At 51.8% G+C, this 21,573-nt stretch overlaps 1 protein-coding gene and 1 pseudogene across 1 annotated transcript; one reads left to right on the plus strand and one right to left on the minus strand.

The window, feature by feature from the left end:
- Nucleotides 1-9,761: 9,761 nt before the first annotated feature.
- LOC129695029 (zinc finger protein 664-like) lies at nucleotides 9,762-13,952 on the minus strand. The gene is given in 3 exon segments (XM_055631792.1): nucleotides 9,762-11,148; nucleotides 11,150-12,082; nucleotides 13,811-13,952. Coding segments are annotated over 2 exon segments (1,260 nt in total). The 5' UTR covers nucleotides 11,948-12,082; nucleotides 13,811-13,952; the 3' UTR covers nucleotides 9,762-10,686.
- Nucleotides 13,953-20,134: 6,182 nt separating this feature from the next.
- LOC129695030 (U2 spliceosomal RNA) lies at nucleotides 20,135-20,242 on the plus strand (annotated as a pseudogene).
- Nucleotides 20,243-21,573: the final 1,331 nt, after the last annotated feature.

Raw genomic sequence — 21,573 nt, forward strand, 5'->3', positions numbered from 1 at the left:
CAGGACCCTTCTTCAGACTGAGTGGAGAGGGTGGGGGGAGGAAGCTGGAAAAGAGAGATGGGGGCTGGACAAAGCCTGGAAAGTGATAGGTGGATGGAAAATGCTGGAGTAACTCAGCGGGACAGGCAGCATCTCTAGAGAGAAGGAATGGGTGATGTTTCAGGTTGAGACCCTTCTTCAGAAATGATAGGTGAATATAGGTGAGGGAGACACAAGAGACTGCAGCTGCTGGAATCTTGCATAGAACACAATTTAGTTAGATGCACGGAATCTCTTGCCCAGAGTGAGGGAATCGAGGACCAGACTTAGGCAGGTGGGACTAGTGTAGCCGGGACATGTTGGTCGGTGTGGGTAAGTTGGGCCGAAGGTCCTGTTTCCACACTGTATCACTCGATGACTCTGACACAAAGTGCTGCAGTAACTCAGTAGGTCAGGCAGTATCTGTGGAGAACATGGATAGATGACATTTCACACAGTGCTGGAGTAACTCAGCGGGTCAGGCAGCATCTGTGGAGAACATGGATAGGTGACATTTCACACAGTGCTGGAGTAACTCAGCGGGTCAGGCAGCATCTGTGGAGAACATGGATGGGATAGGTGACATTTCACACAGTGCTGGAGTAACTCAGCGGGTCAGGCAGCATCTGTGGAGAACATGGATAGATGACGTTTCACAGAGTGCTGGAGTAACTCAGCGGGTCCAGCAGCATCTGTGGAGAACATGAATAGGTGACATTTTGGGGTCAGGACCCTTCTTCAGACTGACATGATGTTAACAGATTAGGGGGTGATCGGCAGATGAGTGAAGTAAGTGACAGAGGCGAGAGAAAATAAGGAGATAAAAGGATGTGAGATAAGGAGAGAGGAATGTATATGTGCAGCTTTAAGGGACATTGGTCAGGTAGCATTTGGAGTATTGCATACAGGACTGGTCACTCCATTACAGGACTGATGTGGAGGCTTTGGGGAAGGTGCAGAGATGATTAACCAGAATGGTTTAAAAACAAATGTGCTGCCACAGGCTGGACGTGCGGGTGAAACCCTTGCCACTCTCAGCGCACACAAAGGGTCTGTCTCTGACCCCACCACTCGCCACATCTTCCCATCTCCCCCCATGTCTGCCTTCCGTAAAGACCGCTCCCTCCGCAACTCCCTTGTCAATTGTTCCCTTCCCTCCCGTACCACCCCCTCCCCGGGCACTTTCCGTTGCAACCGCAAGAAATGCAACACCTGTCCCTTCACCTCCCCCCTCGACTCCATTCAAGGTCCCAAGCAGTCGTTCCAGGTGCGACAAAGGTTCACCTGCATCTCCTCCAACCTCATCTACTGCATCCGCTGCTCTAGATGTCAGCTGATCTACATCGGTGAGACTAAGCGGCGGTTGGGTGATCGTTTCGCCGAAGACCTCCGCTCAGTCCGCAATAACCTGAACTCCCGGTGGCTCAGCACTTCAACTCCCCCTCCCATTCCCAATCCGACCTCTCTGTCCTGGGTCTCCACCATTGCCAGAGTGAGCAACACCGGAAATTGGAGGAACAGCACCTCATATTCCGCCTGGGCAGCTTGCATCCTGATGGCATGAATGTTGAATTCTCCCAATTTTGCTAGCCCTTGCTGTCTCCTCCCCTTCCTTAACCCTCGAGCTGTCTCCTCCCATCCCCCCGCCCTCGGGCTCCTCCTCCTCCCCTTTTTTCTTCCTTCTACCCTCCCACCCCCCATCTGTCTGAAGAAGGGTTTCGGCCCGAAACGTCGCCTATTTTCTTCGCTCCATAGATGCTGCTGCACCCGCTGAGTTTCTCCAGCAATTTTGTGTACCTAAGGGTCTGTCTCTGGTGTGTATCAGCTGGTGCTCCCGCAGCCTCCATGCTCTTTTATCACAGTGGGAGCAGCTGTTCGCCGGTGTGGGCCCGTCGGTGTTGCCACAACCCCCGCAACATGTCATACGTCTCACCACAGTACGGGCAGTCGTAGGGCTGGCCACTGGTGTGCACTGGCGACCGCGTCCTATAGGTCGAGCTATAGCTCCGCCCCTCTGACGGAGAGCGCCCTCATCCAATTGGGAGGGAGTGGGGAGAGATAGAGGGGAGAGTGACAGGGGGGGGGGAGGGGAATCATGCTTTATTTTGCTTTTATTTTGTCATCTAATCGCTGATTTTTGGCCCAAAAACCTTCACTCTAAAACATTTAGTTCCCAGCATAAATACACAAATATATTACATCTGTCACTAAGCACCCATAAAAATATCTCTCAATAATGCTCTTTGGTTCAGAGGATTTGTACGTTAGCATCTGGCCTACGTTTTAGGCCTCAGGCCTGTGTTCCGGGCTTTGCCTTAAGGTCTGGAATTCCGCGCCTGTTTCATAGGCCTCAGGGCTGTTTTAGTTAGGCTCCAGGGGACTGTGTTTGTGCCAGACGATCGCCCGGCGTGGGGGAGCTGACATTCCCCCGATGCAGGACCTGAACGCCTCGACGCGGAGGGCCGAAACACCACCTGCTATGGTAGTCAAGACCATCCCGTCAATGGAGGCTCAAGGCCCCCGACCGATGAAGAACTAAAGGGAGGACTTGAAATTTATTTCACCTTCCATCACAGTGAGGAATGTGTAGGAGTCACTGTGGTGGATGTTCATGTTAAAATGTGTTTTTGCATCTGTTGCTTTTAATAGTAAGATTAAACGAGTACTTACCAGTACGAAGTTTGATCTGTATTTTATGAGGAGTTACGATGAGGGATTACGTGAAGAACCCACCCAGCGCGCAGGCGCGGCATACTTCCAAGCAGCGGTGTGGAATCACAGATAGACACTAGTTGAAGTAAAGATAGTGAAGACCAACGAGACATTAGTCCGAATTTGATCTATATAATGAGGGTGGGAGCGGAGGGCACGTAATCCCTCATCGTAACTCCTCATAAAATACAGATCAAACTTCGTACTGGTAAGTACTCGTTTAATCTTACTATTTTACTTCGGAGTCACGTGAGTGACTACGTGAAGACTTCAAAGGTCTGTGATTTCAAACCGTGTAACAGTTATATCACTCACTGCCGAAAGATCATCGAGGGAGGAAGTGGTAGCTAGAGACCAACAAGTTTGTTTAGTTATAAAAGAAATGTTTATTAACTATAACAAAAAACAAAATAGCTCCCATGGGCTTTAAATCATAACTTTGCGGTTTTTAAAATGGTATCCGCAAAGACGTCCTGTTCCATCAGCGGTTTCTTGTAAAATCGTTGGAATGTCGATTCCCTTGACCATCCCGCTGCTCTGAGGATGTGGTCTAGGGGAACCTGCATCCTATCCGCCGCTGAGGTGGACGCTGCCCTGGTTGAATGGGATTTAAAAACATTTGTGTTAATCCCTGCCATGCTGAGGACCTGTTTCAACCATCTGGATAATGTTTGGCTGGTTACCCGTCCAAAAGGCTTTCTGTGGCTAACCCATAAGGCTTTCTCTCTCCCTCTAAGCGTTTGGGTTGTGTCTAGATAATGATGAAGGTGGGTCACCACACACAGCCTAGGTTCTGGAGGGTAAGCCCGGAAGATCAACGGGGAGTTTGATGTACCTGGTCTACTTTGTTTTACCAACCCCGGCATGGTGAAAATAATGGTATCTGGGGTGGTCACCATGTAGTTCAGATTAAGCTGATGGAGCGACTGAACCCTTTGAGCTGAGACAAGCGCCATGAGCATGAGGGTTTTATAAGTGGCCTGTTCCAGGCTCAGGGATCCCACCGGAGGCCAACCTCGAAGGTGTGTCAGAACTACACTCACATCCCACATGTGAGTGTATCTAGGTGTAGGGGGTTTGGTATTAAAGATCCCCTTAAGGAGTCTGATGACTAGAGGGTGGGATCCCACACTATGCTGTTCTATCGGCATGAGGTATGCGGACAGTGCGCTCCGAGCCGTATTGATGGCACTGTAGCTCATCTTGAGATCATGGTGCAGGTGGGCCAGGAACTCCAGCACATCCGAGATCGAAGCCGTCTTGTAGGATGTCCCTGCGTCCAGACAGTACTGTTCCCATTTCCTGATGAAGGTCAGGTACTGTTTCTTGGTGGAAACTCGCAGGGATGCCGACATGGTGGTGATTGTTCTGTCTGATAACCCCAATCCCCGGTAAGGCCTGTTCAAAATCTGGAAACCAGGAGTTTCAATTTTTGGTGGCATGGATGGCTAATGCCAGTTACCGGGTGAGTCAATAATTGGGGGTGGTGTTGAAGGACCATTGGTGTCTCTACCACCATGTCGTGGAACATTGGGAACCATGGTTGGGTAGGCCAGTCGGGCACGACCAGAATGCCAGAGGCTGAGTCTGCCTGAATTTTCTGGAGTACCCGACTGATGAGGCAGAAGGGAGGGAAAGCATAGAAAAATAAATTTCCCCAATCCAGCGTGAAGGCATCTACCGCTGCTGCCTCTGGGTCTGGTTCCCAAGCCACATACATGGGTAGTTGGTGATTTAACCTAGACGCAAACAAATCTATATCTGGCGTACCATATTGCTTGACAATTTTAGCAAATAATTTTGGGTCCAACATCCATTCGATGTTGTCGTTGAATTTTCGTGACCTGGTGTCCGCCACTAAATTTAGCTTGCCTGGTAAATAGGCAGCTGATAGCCAAATATGTCTCTCGACACACCATTGCCAGATTATAGCAGTTAATTTGTCGCATGATACTGATTTAATGCCACCCATGTGCTGGATATAAGATACTGCCGTAGTGTTGTCGATCATAATTCTAACATGCACGTGCCGCATACCAGATGCATATGCTTTTAGCCCATAAAAGGCGGCGAGCATTTCCAAAAAGTTAATGCCCAGTGATTGTAGTAGCGATGCCTCTGAGTTAGTCCATCTGCCACCTGTGCTGTCTATGGAGTTAGTAGCTCCCCAGCCTAAAGCACTGGCATCCGTTGCAATGGTTATGTTAGGATTGGTTACGGCGATAGGACTGTGACTGTGCCAAATATTGTCAACCCACCACTGAAGTTCTGATTTGGCTTCAGCGGGTAAATCCATTTTGCGATCATAATGCCCCCTATGAAGGCGTAATGCATGAGTCCGTGCTCTTTGTAGATTTTGATAATGCAAGGGCCCATGTTGGGCAGCCGGAAATGCTGCTACTATAGAGCCAATAACTCTGGCTACATGCCGTATTCTAGGTTGCGGTGTAGCAATTAAATGGCTACAAGCTTCAATGAGTGAAACTGTTTTGTTTCTGGGCAGAGTGACAGTAATGTGAATCGTGTCAATAGTGAAGCCTAAGTAATCCATGTTAGTAGTAGGCTCCAATATTGATTTATCTGGGTGAAGGATAAAACCCAAAGTTTCAAGGAGTTGTTTAGTGGCTAACACTCCTGCGACAGCTTGTTCCCGTGTTCTTCCTAATATGAGAACATCGTCCAGATAGGCCACTACTAAATGTTTTAGTTCTCTCAATTTCTTCATGGCCACTTTAAGAATTTTCGTAAATAGTCTGGGAGCTGTCGTTAAACCATTGGGCAAAGCTCGGTACTGCCATAGCTGGCCCCTCCAGATAAATTTCAGATATTTAAAGTCATCTTTATGAATGGGTACCAAATAGTAAGCATCTTTGATATCTATGCTTGCCATGTAGTATCCCTTGGAGATCAGTTGTCTGGCAGTGACAAATGTCTCCATTTTGAAATGTTGATACTCAACAGACTGATTGAGTGATGTCAGATCAATAATAATGCGACATCCACCATCTTTTTTGGTTTTGAGAAAAATATTTGATACAAATTCTTGCGGCTCGTGTGTGGTCATTTCTATGATGCCTTTAGCCACGAGCCGATCAAGTTCAGCTTGTCCTTCTACCTTCTCAACTGCCGAGGGAAGGAACACCCTTTGGGGCATGTGCTGAACTGGCGGTTCTACGCCTGGTTTGAACTCAATTTTGTATCCACTAATACTGTTGAGTATAAACTGATTGTTAGTAAGGGAGCACCAAACATGCTTGAAGAACCTCAAACGTCCCCCTGTTAATACTACACCCTTTGTCTGTGTATGTTGACAGGAACCAGACCCACCTACCTCCATGTTCACTTGTGGGGTCGTTTCCGGTGGGTCTGGCCCAAGGTTGTCCGTGTTGGTGCTGCGGTGGGGCGGCGCATCTTCCCACGGCTCCGCCCTGGGCCCCGCTCTAAAAAAGAGCACTGGGGGTAGTGGGAGGCGGTCACCAGGCTTTCACCAGCTCGGTATCTGCTGGTGGCTGCCGAGGCGTGCGGCCAACTGGGTGTCTTCACCCTGCTCGGTCCTGGCCCTGCCCTCATGAGGCCTACTGGTTTTGCCGCCTCTTCCAACTCCTTGAGCCTTTTGGCCAGATCCGCACCAAATAGCAGCGCCTGTCGTTCGGGCGCTGGAGCTTTTACAGAGGCCGGCATATGTTGGGTTGAGGGCAGGCCTGATGTTGTCCCGCCGTAGGTTGTTTAGCTCATACGTGGTGCTGCACATCAGTGCGAGGGCATCCTGCTGGGGTATGGTCAGGTCTTCATCCCCAACGGACCGAGCAAAGGCGGTGACGGCTGCTGAGTGGAGCTTCAGGACTCGCTGCATTTTGACCTCCTGAGCCCTTATTTGCTGCCCCAGCTGGTTCCAGATCTGCCCATTGACCGTCTTGACCCTCAGCGCCTCGCAATTTTCTGGCGCGATGTAGTTGTCAAGGGCCTGCTGGACAGCCTTGTCCTGCAGCGGGTTGTTGGACAGCCTGTTTGTAGTTGCCGCCATTCTGGGTGGCAACACCATCCCAGTTGTTGGTGGTGCCGCATATCGGCCCACTACACCCAGTAGCTCTTCTTCCGGCACGCCCGGCATGCTGACGATATCCTCCGCCTGCCCTTGGGATAGGCCAGCCCAGTCCTGGCCTCCCTTACTGCCCTCGAACATAGAGGGTACAGAAGGGTGTGGAGAGGAGGAGGCCAAAGCCCGTCCTCCTGGGAGATGCCGCATCTCCTCATTTATCATACGCTCAAGGAGCTGCCTCATGCAGCTTATCCGAGCGTCTCCCCTTTTCGGTGGGGGAGAGTGTTCCCGTTCCTCCGATTCATCGGAGGACACCGGCCGGTCGGTTTTATGTGTCGCCTTCCTCCCTGTGCGGGGCGTTGAAATCTGCAGCACTGGGGGCGGCTCGGTGTCGGGTGAGCGGGAGCGTTGAAAAAGCTCCTCCGCTGCGAGAGGCTGCCGTCCCGCTATGGACCCGTCCTCGGGTGGAGTAGGGCAGGCAGTCCTCCTGGCTGGTCGCTTGCGAGAGGCCATTATTCTCTCTAGCGCGACTCTGTAACAAAAAAGGCACTTACCTGAGGTCTCGTCTTTATGCTGCAGCTGGAGAGCCTGGCTCCAGCTGCTGCCGCTGTTGCACTGCTGACGTAATGCCGATTCTGATTCTGATTTGGCCCAAGTTCTGGGCCTCAGAGCCTGTGTTGCAGGCCTCGGGCCTGTGTTGAAGGCTTCGGGCCTTGTTGTGGGCTTTGGTCTCCACTTTGTTTTCAACACAATATTCCACCCACACACCCATAACACCCAAATGCGCAGGTGTGGCTGAAGGTTCCTGTTGTGACATAACCCCCACTAACCCCCCCACACACACTAACCCCCCACACACACACACTAACCCCCCCCACACACCCAACCCCCCCACACACACTAACCACCCACACACACACTAACCACACACACACTAACCACCCACACACACACCCACCCACACACACACTAACCACCCACACACACACAACCCCCCCACACACACTAACCAACCACCCACACACTAATCCCCCCCCACACCCACTAACCACCCACACACACTACCCCCCACCCACACACACACTAACCTCCCCACAAACACTAACCCCCCCCACACACTAACCCCCCCCACACACACACTAACTATTAAATGGCTCCTTTTACCCCATCTCCGCCCAATCCACTCACGCATACGCCCAACTCGCAGGCGTGTCTACAGAGGGAGAGTTGGGGGGGGGGGGGGGGGTAGAGAGAGAAGGCAGAGAGAGAGAGGGGCAGAGACAGAGAAGGGGCAGAGAGAAAGAGAGAGAGGGGCAGAGAGAAAGTGAGAAGGGCAGAGAGAGAGAGGCAGAGTGAGGGTGGGAAGAGGGGGGGGTAGAGAGGGGTGAGGAAGAGAGGCCAAGTTAGAGAGAGGCGGGGAGAGCGAGGGGAGGGGGGTAGAGAGAGGCAGAGAGAGGACGTGAGGGTGGTGATGGGGGAGGGTGGGGGAGTGATGGGGGGGGGGGGGGGGGGGGGGAAGAGAGGCCGGGTGGAAGAGAGGCAGGGGGGGAAGAAAGTCCCAACTTGCAGGCGAGTCTAGAGAGGGAGATGGGCAGAGAGAGGGGGCAGAGACAGAGAGAGGGGGGAAGAGAGGGGGTCATTAGCGCATCGTTTTTTCGAGAAGATGTGACAACACACAAACAAATAAATAAACACACACACACACAGATCCAAGATCAGAGTTTTATAATTATGGAAATAGATAGATACAGATGTAGAGGAAAGCGTTTCAAGTACAAATTTACTGTCACATGTGCCAATTAAGGTACAGTGATATTTGAGTTCCCATACAGCCATACTAAGTAAAAAGCAACAAGACACACAGCCAAATAAAATAAAAATGTAACAGAAACATCCACCACAGTGGAATCCACATTCCTCACTGTGATGGAAGGTAATAAAGTTCAATCATCTTCCTCGTTTGTTCACCCGTGGTCGGGGCTGTTGAACCCTCCGCAGTCGCCGCTGCCGACGGTCCGATGTCCGAAGCCGTTGTATCGGGTCGACGGAAACTCCGGCGTCCACAGGCCCCGAGGTTGGAGCTCCTCACGGGCGATCCTCAGCAAAGGAGAAAAATCGCATCATCGTCGAGGTAAGTGACTGAAAAAAGTTTCCCCCAATTTCCTCCAGCCCCCCTCCCCCCATGTAAAACAAACCTAGAAAAACAATAAAACATACTTAAAATACGGGAAGCGGTGACTTGGATTAATCCTGACGCCTTTCGCCAGCGAGAAGAAGACAGAGGAATGACGAAGAGTTGGCCCACGAGGGAGAGGAGGGATGACCGTTTAATTGGGATAATTCAATGTTCATGTCATTGGGCTGTGAGCTATGAGGTGCTGTCCCTCCAGTTTGTGTGTCACCTCACTCTGGCAATGGAGGAGGCCCAGGACAGAAAGATCAGTGTGGGAGTGGGAAGGGGAGTTAAAATGGTTGGCAACCGGGAGATCCAGCAGGCCTTGGCGGACCGAGCGCAAGTGTAGGGTGAAATGCACGCCTAGTCTAGATACAAGGAACAGCAGATGCTGGTTTACAAAAAGAGACACAATCTCCTGGAGTAACTTGCACCTCTGGAGAGCATGGACAGGCAACATTCTAGGTCAGGACCCTTCTTCAGACTGCTTGGTGTGGTCGCCTTAGATTCCCTTCCCTCTACAGATGCGGCCTGACCCACTGAGTTCCTCCACCACTTTAGAGGGAATGGACAGACCACGTTTTGAGTCAGGACCCTTCTTCAGACTGACTGGAGAGGGTGGGGGGAGGAAGCTGGAAAAGAGAGTTGGGGGCTGGACAAAGCCTGGCAAGTGATAGGAGGATACAAAATGCTGGAGTAACTCAGCGGGACAGGCAGCATCTCTAGAGAGAAGGAATGGGTGATGTTTCAGGTTGAGGTTCAGAAGTGATAGGTGGATATAGGTGAGGAGACACAAGAAACCGCAGATGCTGGAATCTTGCATAGAACACAATTTATTTAGATGCACAGAATCTCTTGCCCAGAGTGGGGGAATCGAGGACCATAGGACATGGGTTCAAGGTGATGGGGAAAAGATTTAACAGGAATCTGAGGGGTAATCGTTCAACAGAGGGTGGTGTGTGTATGGAACAAGCTGCCGGTGGAGGTAGTTGACGCTGGGACTATCCCAACATTTAAGAAACTGTTATAGACAGGTACATAGATAGAACAAGTTTGGAGGGATATGGACCAAATGCAGGCAGGTGGGACTAGTGTAGCTGGGACATGTTGGTCGGTGTGGGCAGTTGAGCCGAAGGTCTTGTTTCCACAGTGGATCACTCTATGACTCTAACATGAAGTGCTGCAGTAACTCAGCAGGTCAGGCAGCATCTCTGGAGAACATGAATAGGTGACATTTCACACTGTGCTGGAGTAACTCAGCGGGTCAGGCAGCATCTGTGGAGAACATGGATAGGCGACATTTCGGGTCAGGACCCTTCTTCAGACTGACACTATGTTAAGAGATGAGGGGGTGATCGGCAGATGAGTGAAGTAAGTGCAGAGGCGAGGGAAAATAAGGAGATAAAAGGATGTGAGATAAGGAGAGAGGAATGTATATGTGCAGCTTTAAGGGACATTGGTCAGGTAGCATTTGGAGTATTGCATACAGTACTGGTCACTCCATTACAGGACTGATGTGGAGGCTTTGGGGAAGGTGCAGAGATTGTTAACCAGAATGGTTTAAAAACAAGGAACTGCAGATGCTGGTTTACAAAAAAGGACACAAAAAGCTGGAGTAACTCAGCGGGACAGGCAGCATCTCTGGAGAGAAGGACTGTGTGACATTTCGGGCTGAGACTGAGGAGGGTCTCGACCAGAAACGTTACCCATTCCTTCCAGCATTTTGTGTTTACCTAAACAGCGCCTATCTATCCACGTGGCGGTGTGCCAGCAGGCTGGAGGAGCGGGCAAAGGCCTTGCCACAGAGCGGGCAGGTGAAGGGGCGCTGGCCGGTGTGGACTCGCCGGTGCTCCAGCAGGTGGTCAAGGCGGGTGAAGCCCTTACCACAGGACGGGCAGGGGAAGGGACGCTCACCGCTGTGGGTACGCCGGTGCTGCCACAGGCTGGACATGCGGGTGAAACCCTTGCCACACTCAGCGCACACAAAGGGTCTCTCTCCGGTGTGTATCCGCTGGTGCTCCCGCAGCCCCCATGCTCTCTTGTCACAGTGGGAGCAGCTGCTCGCCGGCGTGGGCCCGCCGGTGCTGCCGCAACCCCCGCGAGCTGTCAAACGACTCACCACAGTACGGGCAGTCGTAGGGCTGGCCACTGGTGTGCACGTGCTGGTGAGACAGGGCGTGGGAGGCCATGGCAAAGCTTTCTCCACACACCGGGCTGGGGACGGGACGGTTGCCGGCGTGCACCCGCTGGTGCATCAGCAGGCTGCTGGACTGGGTGAAACCCTTGCCGCACTGGGCACAGGTGTAGGGGCGCTCGCCGGTGTGGATGCGCTGGTGCTTCAGCAGGTTGCTGGAGTGGGTGAAACCCTTGCCGCACTGGGCACAGGTGTAGGGGCGCTCGCCGGTGTGGATGCGCTGGTGCTTCAGCAGGTTGCTGGAGTCGGTGAAACCCTTGCCGCACTGGGTGCAGGTGTAGGGGCGCTCGCCGGTGTGCGTGTGCTGGTGCTGCAGCAGGTTGCCGGAGTGGGTGAAACCCTTGCCGCACTGGGCGCAGGTGTAGGGGCGCTCGCCGGTGTGGGTGCGCTGGTGCACCAGCAGGTTGCTGGATTGGGTGAAGCTCTTGCCACAGTCGCTGCAGGTGAAGGGCCGCTCCCCAGTATGCACCCGCCAGTGCATCTTCAGGTCCTTGGACGACTTGAAGCCTTTGCCGCAGTCGGAGCAGGTGAAGGGCCGCTCACTGCTGTGCACCCGCAGGTGGTCGCGCAGCCCCGACAACTGGGTAAAGCTCTTGCCGCATGTGGAGCAGCCATGGGGCTCCTCGCCCGTGTGCACTTGCCGATGGACATTCAGGTCACTCGTCGTCTTGAAAGTCTTGTCACACTCTGAGCAGTTGAAGGGGCGTTCTCCTGTGTGCACCCGCCGGTGGACCTCCAACTGGCTCGGTCTCTGCCAGACCTTGCCACACACGTCGCACTCATAACGCTTCTCCTTGTGGTGCCCCGTCATGTGGTCCTCCATCGAAGATCAGCCCCTCGAAGCTCAGCCCGCACACCGAGCAGGGGGGGGCTCACCGGCACCCTGGCCGCCCTCAATAGCCGCTCACATCCCTGTCTCTCCTTCCACAGCAACTGCTCCTAAACCCTGCAGGAGGGGAACACAGAGGGTCAACAAGCTGGCAAACAGGACATTACTAGTACATATTGAGTGTGTTTATGGCGGCGGAAACCGTTATATAATTCTGCACAGCACACTGGCGCACCGGTACAGTTGCTGCCTCACCGGCAGAGACACGGGGTCGATCCTGACTACGGGTGCTGCCTGTGTGGAGATTGTACGTTCCCCCTTGACCTGCATGGATTTTTACTCTGGGTGTTCCGGTTTCCTCCAACATTTCAAAGACGTTCTGGGGTGTAGATTAATCGGCCTCCGCAAAACTGCTAAATTGTCCCTAATGTGCGTGGGATAGTGCTAGTGTACGGGGTGATCGCTGGTCGGCACGGACTCCATGGGCCAAAATACCCGTTGTTTCCACGCTGCATCTCTAAACTAAACTAAACCAAAGAAGGGTGTCGACCCAAAACGCCACCCATTCCTCTCTCCACAGATGCTGCCTGACCCGCTGAGTTACTCCAGCACTTTGTGTCTATCTTCTCCACAGATGCTGCCTGACCCGCTGAGTTACTCCAGCACTTTGTGTCTATCTTCTCCACAGATGCTGCCTGACCCGCTGAGTTACTCCAGCACTTTGTGTCTATCTTCTCCCAGATGCTGCCTGACCCGCTGAGTTACTCCAGCACTTTGTCATAGAGTGATACAGCGTTGGAGGGAGGCCCTTCGGCCCAACTTGTACCCACACTCCTAGATCCCTCGGCTCCACATAATCCGCAAGGCTCAGAGTTATACAGAGTCGTAGTGAGACCACACCTGGAGTATTGTGTGCAGTTTTGGTCCCCTAATTTGAGGAAGGACATTCTTGTTATTGAGGGAGAGCAGCGTAGGTTTACAAGGTTAATTCCCGGGATGGGAGGGACTGTCATATGCTGAGAGAATTGAGCGGCTGGGCTTGTACAATTTGGAGTTTAGAAGGATGAGAGGGTATCTTATTGAAACATAAGATTGTTAAGGGTTTAGACATGCTAGAAGCAGGGCACATGTTCCCGATGTTGGGGGAGTCCAGAACCAGGGGCCACAGTTTAAGAATAACGGGTAATCCATTTAGAACAGAGACGAGGAAACACTTTTTCTCACAGAGAGTTGTGAATCTGTGGAATTCTCTGCCTCAGAGGCAGCTAGGTAGGGCTCTCAAAGATTGCGGAGTCAAGGGATATGGGGAGAAGGCAGGAACGGGGTACTGATTCGGGATGATCAGCTGGCTCAAAGGGCCGAATGGCCTACCCCTGCACCTATTGCCTATTGCCCCAGTGCCCCACCATTCACAGTGAAGATCCTGCCCTAGTTTGACTTCCTAAACTGCAACACCCTCCCCACCCCCAAACAATGTGACCTCCTCCTCCCTGTGGCTCCCAACCCCTTACCTCTGCCGCCTCCTGCTCCTCACCCCCTTTGATCCCTCCCCCCTCCTCCTCCTCACCCCAAACAGTGTGAACCCCCACCAGGCTCCCTACCCCTTCCTTGACTCACTTGACCCCTCTCTCTCCCCCTAGTTCCCTGTCCCCCCCCATTGATCCCCCTCGGCACCAAACCCACTCCCCCTTGAATCCCTCCCCCCACCTTTGCTCCCTGTTCCCCTCGTTACTCACTTAAACCCTTTTCTAACCCTCAGCCTCTCCCTCCCTCCCTGACCCTCTGCCCTTATTCCTGTCGCTCTCAGCCTCCCACCACTCACATCTCTCTCTCTCTCTCACTCACCGTCCAGTGCGGGTCGGCTCCATCTTTGGCCGTGACGTCATTTCCGGGCTGAGGCCGCCCCGCTGCTCGACCTGGCAGCCTGCGGGGCAACGGGCCGGGGGCAGCGACGTCATTTCCGGGCTGAGGCCGCCCCGCTGCTCGACCTGGCAGCCTGCGGGGCAACGGGCCGGGGGCAGCGACGTCATTTCCGGGCTGAGGCCGCCCCGCTGCTCGACCTGGCAGCCTGCGGGCAACGGGCCGGGGGCAGCGACGTCATTTCCGGGCTGAGGCCGCCCCGCTGCTCGACCTGGCAGCCTGCGGGGCAACGGGCCGGGGGCAGCGACGTCATTTCCGGGCTGAGCCCCCCACCCCACTGCGCCGCGCGGTCTCTCTGTCTCGGTCTCCGGGGCAACGGGCGGGATGAGCCGTGAGTGAGTGACCGGGCCGGGCCGGGCCTGACGCGGTGAGAGGCTCCGGTGGATCAGGGCGGGGTCCAGGCCGCGGCCTCACACCCGGGAGACGGTGACTGGGCCTGGGGTCGGGCCTGCGCAAATATAATTGACATAGAAACATAGACAATGGGTGCAGGAGGAGACCATTCGGCCCTTCGAGCCCGCACCGCCATCCATTGTGATCATGGCTGATCATCCCCAATCAATAACCCGTGCCTGCCTTCTCCCCATATCCCTTGACTCCACTAGCCCCTAGAGCTCTATCTAACTCTAACTTAAATCCATCCAGTGACTTGGCCTCCACTGCCCTCTGTGGCAGGGAATTCCATAAATTCACAACTCTCTGGGTGAATAAGTTTTTTCTCACCTCAGTCTTAAATGACCTCCCCTTTATTCTAAGACTGTGGCCCCTGGTTCTGGACTTGCCCAACATTGGGAACATTTTTCCTGCATCTAGCTTGTCCAGTCCTTTTATAATTTTATATGTTTCTATAAGATCCTCCTCATCGTTCTAAACTCCAGTGAATACAAGCCTAGTCTTTTCGATCTTTCCTCATATGACAGTCCCGCCATCCCAGGGATCAATCTCGTGAACCTACGCTGCACTGCCTCAATCACAAGGATGTCCTTCCTCAAATTTGGAGACCAAAACTGTACACAATACTCCAGATGTGTCCTCACCACCAGGGCTGAACTTAGGAGGTGCGGGGCCCAATTGGGAAAATTGTTCGTAGAAATATAAATAAATAATTATCAATGAGTCGCGTGTCGTGAGTAACATGACAATTCGGGGGAGAGTTCCTAGCAATTTTACAAAATGTTGAGATTTAAAAAATCAAGTCTGCAATTTATCCCATCAGATAAAGCATAAAATGTTTAATTTGACACCTAATTCACTTTCATATCTTCAGTATTAAAACCGTTATGGCCATTTTCATACTCGGAAATTTGCATTTCGTTCCATATTGCTTTTCCATTGACTTAACACAAAAGCTGTGATTAAGGACAGTCAAAAGCCCATAACTTTCTTAAAAATTAAGAGAACTGAATGAAATTTTCAGTTATTATACATTGAAGCATTCTGAAACAAATATAAAATATCTTACTTGGATAACCTGAAATTAAAGCCTGTATGTAATTAGTTAATTACCTAATTGTAGCTAATTACAAAATTGACCGTTGTGACGGAAATAGTAATAAACACCCAGACTGCCTTGAAAATTCAAAAATGTGATATTTTCAAGATCAGAACTTTAATATTATTGTATTATATGCTGTAAGTCCGTAACAGATAGGTAAATAAATTACAATTTCTAGCAATAGACCAGGTCTTTATGGAGAAGATCAGTTGCTAGTTGGTACATTGGCATGCCATAACCAGTAGCATCATCATACTCCTCAGATTGTAGCCAATAAGCAGCTCTGTACATCTTGTTTTTCCTCAACTTTTCAATTTTGGCATTGTAAACTACAAGTTTCTGCTCTTCAAACTACACATGACATGCCTTTCTGCCCACCACTTTCCCATTAAGAATGTCCTGTAGATTCAATTTCTTAAGAAAAGGATGTTTTATTTAAATCGCCTAAGTATCCAAATAACAAACTAATCCCATTAACACAAGAATTCACAATATAACATGATTTTTAAATCTCACTGTCATGAATTTATATGCCAGATGGAAGGAATTTAATGTTTAATTCCCATAAATTAATCTAGAAACATCCACTCAAGATAATCAAAATTATTTTTTGCACAATGCATGTGTATATTAAGTATAATAATATATTGAATGAATGAATGAATCTCTTTATTGTCATTGCACATGGTACAACAAAATTTAAAAGTCAATCCAACGGTGCGATTCACAAGAACAATTTTAAATATATAAGAAAAGGTAAAAATATATACATATAAAAAATTTACAGATAATTTTTGCCACTAATTTGCCATTATGAGGTATTCGGTGTTGTACAGTTATATACAGTTATATAGTAGTGCAAATGGTTAAGTACATTCAGGATGTTTTTAAGGTGCTTGTGAGTAAGAACCATTCAGTTGAATGTGAGTGTTATTTCTTATTTTGCATTGTTAAGTTCACGTATGGCTATGGGGTAGAAGCTGTCTCTGAGTCTGTTTGTGCGAGTTTTGAAAGACCTGTACCGTCTGCCAGAGGGCAGCAGGTGGAACAGTTTGTGTCCAGGGTGGGAAGGGTACTTCAGGATGTTGGCTGCCCTGCCAAGGCAGCGAGAGCTGAAGATGTCCTTCAGGGAGGGCAGTGGGCAGCCAGTGATTTTTTGTGCGGTGTTGATGACCCTTTGAAGGGCTCTCCTGTCCGCTGCAGAGCAGCTGGCATACCATGTGGTTATACAGTACACCAGCACACTCTCGATGGAGCAGCGGTAGAAGGACACCAGCAGCTTCTCCTCCAGGTTGTTTTTCCTGAGGATCCTCAGAAAGTAGAGTCGCTGCTGGGCCTTCTTGACTGCTGTGGTGGTGTTTGTAGTCCAGGAGAGATCCTCCGTAATTTGTGTGCCCAGGAATCTGAAGTCTGAGACCCTTTCCACACAGTCCCCATTGATGAATAGGGGTTTGGGGGCTGCACTGTTCTTACGGAAGTCTATGATAATTTCCTTTGTTTTTGTGGTGTTTAGGATGAGGTTGTTGTCTGAACACCACGCTGCCAGTCTTTGGACTTCCTCCCTGTAGGCTGTCTCATCTCCTCCTGAGATACGTCCAACCACAGTCGTGTCGTCCGCAAACTTGACGATGGTGTTGGTGGAGTGGGCAGGGGTGGGGGCACAATCGTGGGTGTAGAGGGCGTAGAGGAGGGGGCTCAACACACAGCCCTGTGGGGAGCCGGTGCTGAGTGTGATGGGGGTGGAGAGGTGATGGCCCAGTCTGACGGTCTGGGGGCGGTTAGACAGAAAGTCCTTGATCCAGAGGCAGATGGGTTGGGAGAGTCCTAAATCCATGAGTTTGGTGACCAGTCTGCTGGGGATGATGGTATTGAAGGCGGAGCTAAAGTCAATGAAAAGCATCCTCACATAGCTCCCCTGGTGTTCGAGGTGGGTCAGTGCAGTGTGAAGAGCAGTGGCGATGGCATCCTCAGGTGGACCTATTTGCTCTGTAGGCAAACTGGTGTGGATCGAAGGTGGGCGGGAGGCTGGCTTTGATGTGCTGCTGGACCAGCCTCTCGAAACACTTCATGATGACTGGTGTGAGAGCGACCGGTCGGTAGTCGTTCAGGCCGCTGATAACAGGCTTTTTTGGTAGTGGGATGATTGTGGCAGACTTCAGGCACGGTGGGATGATGGATTTGGACAGGGACAGGTTGAAGATTTTCGTGAAGACCTCGGAGAGCTGGTCTGCACATTCCTTCAGAACCCTTCCTGTCACGCCATCCGGGCCGGCAGCCTTCCTCGGGTTCACCGCCCTGAGCACCCGCCTCACTTCATGCTCCTGCACAGTGAGGGTGTAGTTGTTGTTGTTAGGGGCTGGTGGGAGAATGGTGACGAACTCTTCTGGTTCTGCCTCGAAGCGAGCAAAGAAGCAGTTCAGCTCCTCTGCCAGTGAGGCGTCGCCGTCGGCCGTCGTGCTGTTGCTGGGCTTGTAGTTGGTGATGTGCTGGATGCCCTGCCACACCCGCCGTGGATCGTTGTTGTTAAAGTGGTCCTCTATCTTCCTCTTGTGGGCCGCTTTGGCATCCCTGATGCCTTTCTTCAGGTTGGCTCTAGCAGCGCTGTACAGGGCTCTGTCGCCAGACCTGAAGGCGGTGTTGCGGTCCTTGAGGAGAGTTTGGACCTCTTTTGTCATCCACGGCTTCTGGTTGGGGTACACCCGGATGAGTTTGTCGACGGTGACGTTGTCAACACAGTTCTGGATGTAAAAGAGTACCGTGGATGTGTACTCCTCCAAGTCCTGATTTCCAAAAATGTCCCAGTTTGTCCTTTCAAAGCAGTCCTGTAGCTGTGAGGAAGCTCCTTCAGGCCAAGTTTTAACTGTCCTGGTGGTGGGTTGAGCTTTTCTCCTGAGGGGGGTGTATGCTGGTGCTAAGTGAATGGATAGGTGATCCGACTGGCCTAAGTGTGGTAGTGGTGTGGCTCTAAACCCCTTCTTGATGTTTGAGTAGGCCTTGTCTAATGTATTTTCTCCCCTGGTTGCACATTTGATGTGTTGTTCAAACTTGGGGAGAACTGATTTTAAGTCTGCGTGATTGAAATCACCAGCTATGATATGGGCTGCTTTGGGGTAGGTGTTCTCTTGTTTGCTGATAGCGCTATGGAGGTAGCCTAGGGCTATGCTAGCATTAGCATCCGGTGGGATATACACAGCTGTAACTATGACCACGGTAAACTCACATGGAAGGTAGAAAGGCCTGCATCTAACTATCAGGTACTCCAAATCAGCAGAACAGTGTCTGTCTATGATTGTGGCATTTGTGCACCAGTTGTTGTGAACGTAGATGCATAACCCCCCTCCTTTGCTCTTTGTTTCTATCCCAGCGAAATGCTGTGGTAGCGGTGGTTTATGTGGTTTGTTGCCTTAGGCCTAGCTCCGGAACCGGCGCCGACCCACTCTTTTTGTTTCCTGTGCCCACCTCTCCGTCCTCCGTCTCCGGCGTTTGCTGGGGCCGACAACAATCCACGGAGAGCCCGGTGTCCTGGCTATCTCCTCCGGTATGTTGCGTGAGTGCAGACAAAACGCACTTAACTGCCTGTTTACACTGTAATCCGATAATCAGAAGATCCTGCCGGCTGAAGGTGTGATTCGCACGACAAAACGTAACATTTTACTTCGGAGTCACGTGAGTGACTTCGTGAAGAACCCCGCTTCCACGCATGCGTGCCATATCGCTACACGCATTGCAACGAGTCACACAGGGGGGAACGGCGTTCCCCAAGCGGGAGAATTTGAAAGTCGGGAACAGCAGGTAAGAGACTCTGCGTTCCTTTTTTACTACTTACTTTTAGGTGGCTGCGGAAAGCCGGCGGGGAGACCCGTGGAGGGCGAGCAGCCAGCAGCAGCAACAGCACGAGTTTCCCTGGAGGGGAACAACCTGAGCCCGACTTTGCTCCCGCACCGGCAAAATTCACCTCTCGGCCGGGCGGGAAGCAAAGTAAAAAAGGTCCCTATGCCAGTCTCAAACGAGACTGGCTTGGGAGCAGTCGGTAGCAGCCAGCGCAGAGGCTGCGGGACAGACAGCTCGGACCAGCGAGGGGCTCGGAACGCTCAGCGAGTGCAGCGGCACTGATGGAGTCGGAACGGGACGTTCGGGCTGAAAACCTTCTTCAAAAGGTAAGGCCCAGGGTCCAGGGGATCCATAGGTACAGCCGGGGTTACCGGCTGCGGAACTGCCGCGAAGGACCAGGCCCGTGAACACCGGGGTCGGTCCAAGCGGCTCGAACCCGACACAGGGAACGACGGTCACCAGCGGGAGAAGGAAAGTCGGGAACAGCAGGTAAGAGACCCTGCGTTTCCTTCAACTTACCTTCTAGGTGCAGACATGGACCAGGTCCATGTAAGGCCGGCGGGAGAACCACGGAGGAGCGGCAGCGACAGCGGCAGCGGCAGCGGCAGCAGCAGTGGGAGCCGGCAGCTGCAGGAGCACCGGCAGCTGCAGCAGCACTAACAGCGGCAGGAGCACAGACAGCGGCAGCAGCACAGGCAGCAGCAGTGGCAGCTGGCACTTCGTGAGGAGCTGGCAACGGCAGGAGCAGCATGGGCACATCGATTCCCGGAGAGGGAAAACACCAGTGCCCAACTTCGCTCCAGCATGGTGAGAAAGTTCATTTCTCGACAGCAAAGGACTTTGCAGTTGACTGGCTGCAATCTACTACAAGGGACCAGTATGTGAGTACCAGGGTCAGTCCCATCGGGGTTTTAGTTACAATAATCGCTTCTCGGCTTTTTGGCTAAGATCAAGTGTAGTATCTGTTCTTATCAGTTTAATATCTGATACACCCCTTATCTACGGACCATATATATTAAATAAAAACTATAGTAGCTGTTATCATCAGTTTTAATGTCTTATATGTCCCTTAGCTAAGGACCATATAAGTAGGAGTGCCCAGAATTGAGGGCATTAGAGTGGGGTTGGCCGGCTGCAACGACCATAAGGGACCAGTACCGTCAGTACGGGGGTGGGTCCCAGGGGTCTTAGATAAATGAGCAGCCAGGAGTGCTGAGAGCGTTGGAGTCAGGTTAAAGGAATAGATGGAAGCAGCTGTGCCAGTTATCCTCCACACCGGCCATATCCACTTCACGGAAGGAAGGACAAAACTGGAGAAGGAGGACCATGGAACAGCGGGCAGCCAGCAGCAGCCAGCGGCACTTGGATCAACCGTAGTGGGATCAGCTGTGCCCGATGTCGGCCCCGCACCGGCCAGATCCATGTGACCGAGCGGTAGGCTAGACACAAATTAAACAAGGTAGTGGACTCAGAAGGGTCCGACTTTGCATAAAACCACCGGCAACCAGCGCCCGAGAGGGCTGGAGCGGGAAGAAGCGGTGTATGGAGCCTTGCTCCAACGTGATAAAACCACAGCAGTACCTCTTTGAGGGCTGCACAATGCTTCTACCCCATCAGAGGGGAGCACTGTGGGTCAGTTCTGGGTTGACTTGCAAGAGGGGTCCGCGCAGAACAAAAGACAAGTGGGCAGCAGTTAAGCCCCACAGGGGTACCCCGTGCGGGACCCTAGAGATCTCTAACTCTATAAAAAAGAGTAGGCAGGACCCTGATGGGGCCAGAGCCTGGTAATATACAGCGTCCCATGATCCTAAACACAGCAGGGACTCTGCTGGACATGGTGGCTGATTACTTTAGCCAAGTCAAACATGGGTAGACTTGGATCCAGGATGGCAATAGTATACTATATGTCTGGCACACATACGCCAACAAGGGAAAAAATTTACAAACACTGGCCAGACATCTGCCACCTGGGCAACGGTGAGGCATTACAGGTGCCAGTGTAAACCAATGCATTTGGCAGCATATGGACGAACATCAGGAACCAGGACCTCAAGATCCAGAGAACCTTCAAGGGATTGACGGAAGGCATCATAGCATACACCCGCACCCTGGGGACTAAACGTAGGTAACCAAAGACCATCAAGACGCACTAGATTTGTTTAATAATATGCAATATGACCTGAACTACAAGTGGAAGGCGGCCATTCAGCCAGCACTAGGACCCCCAAAAATGCTACCATTTGCAAAACAAAGAACCCGTGTGTGGACTAAGCCAAGACACTGGGGCTCATTAAGGCCAGCGCAAGGGCCTATTTTGGAGCATGATACCAGCCACAGGCAAGGCCATAAAAAATGTGGCTCA

This window comes from Leucoraja erinacea, unplaced genomic scaffold (genome assembly GCF_028641065.1).
Source record: "Leucoraja erinacea ecotype New England unplaced genomic scaffold, Leri_hhj_1 Leri_915S, whole genome shotgun sequence".
Lineage (NCBI taxonomy): Eukaryota > Metazoa > Chordata > Chondrichthyes > Rajiformes > Rajidae > Leucoraja > Leucoraja erinaceus.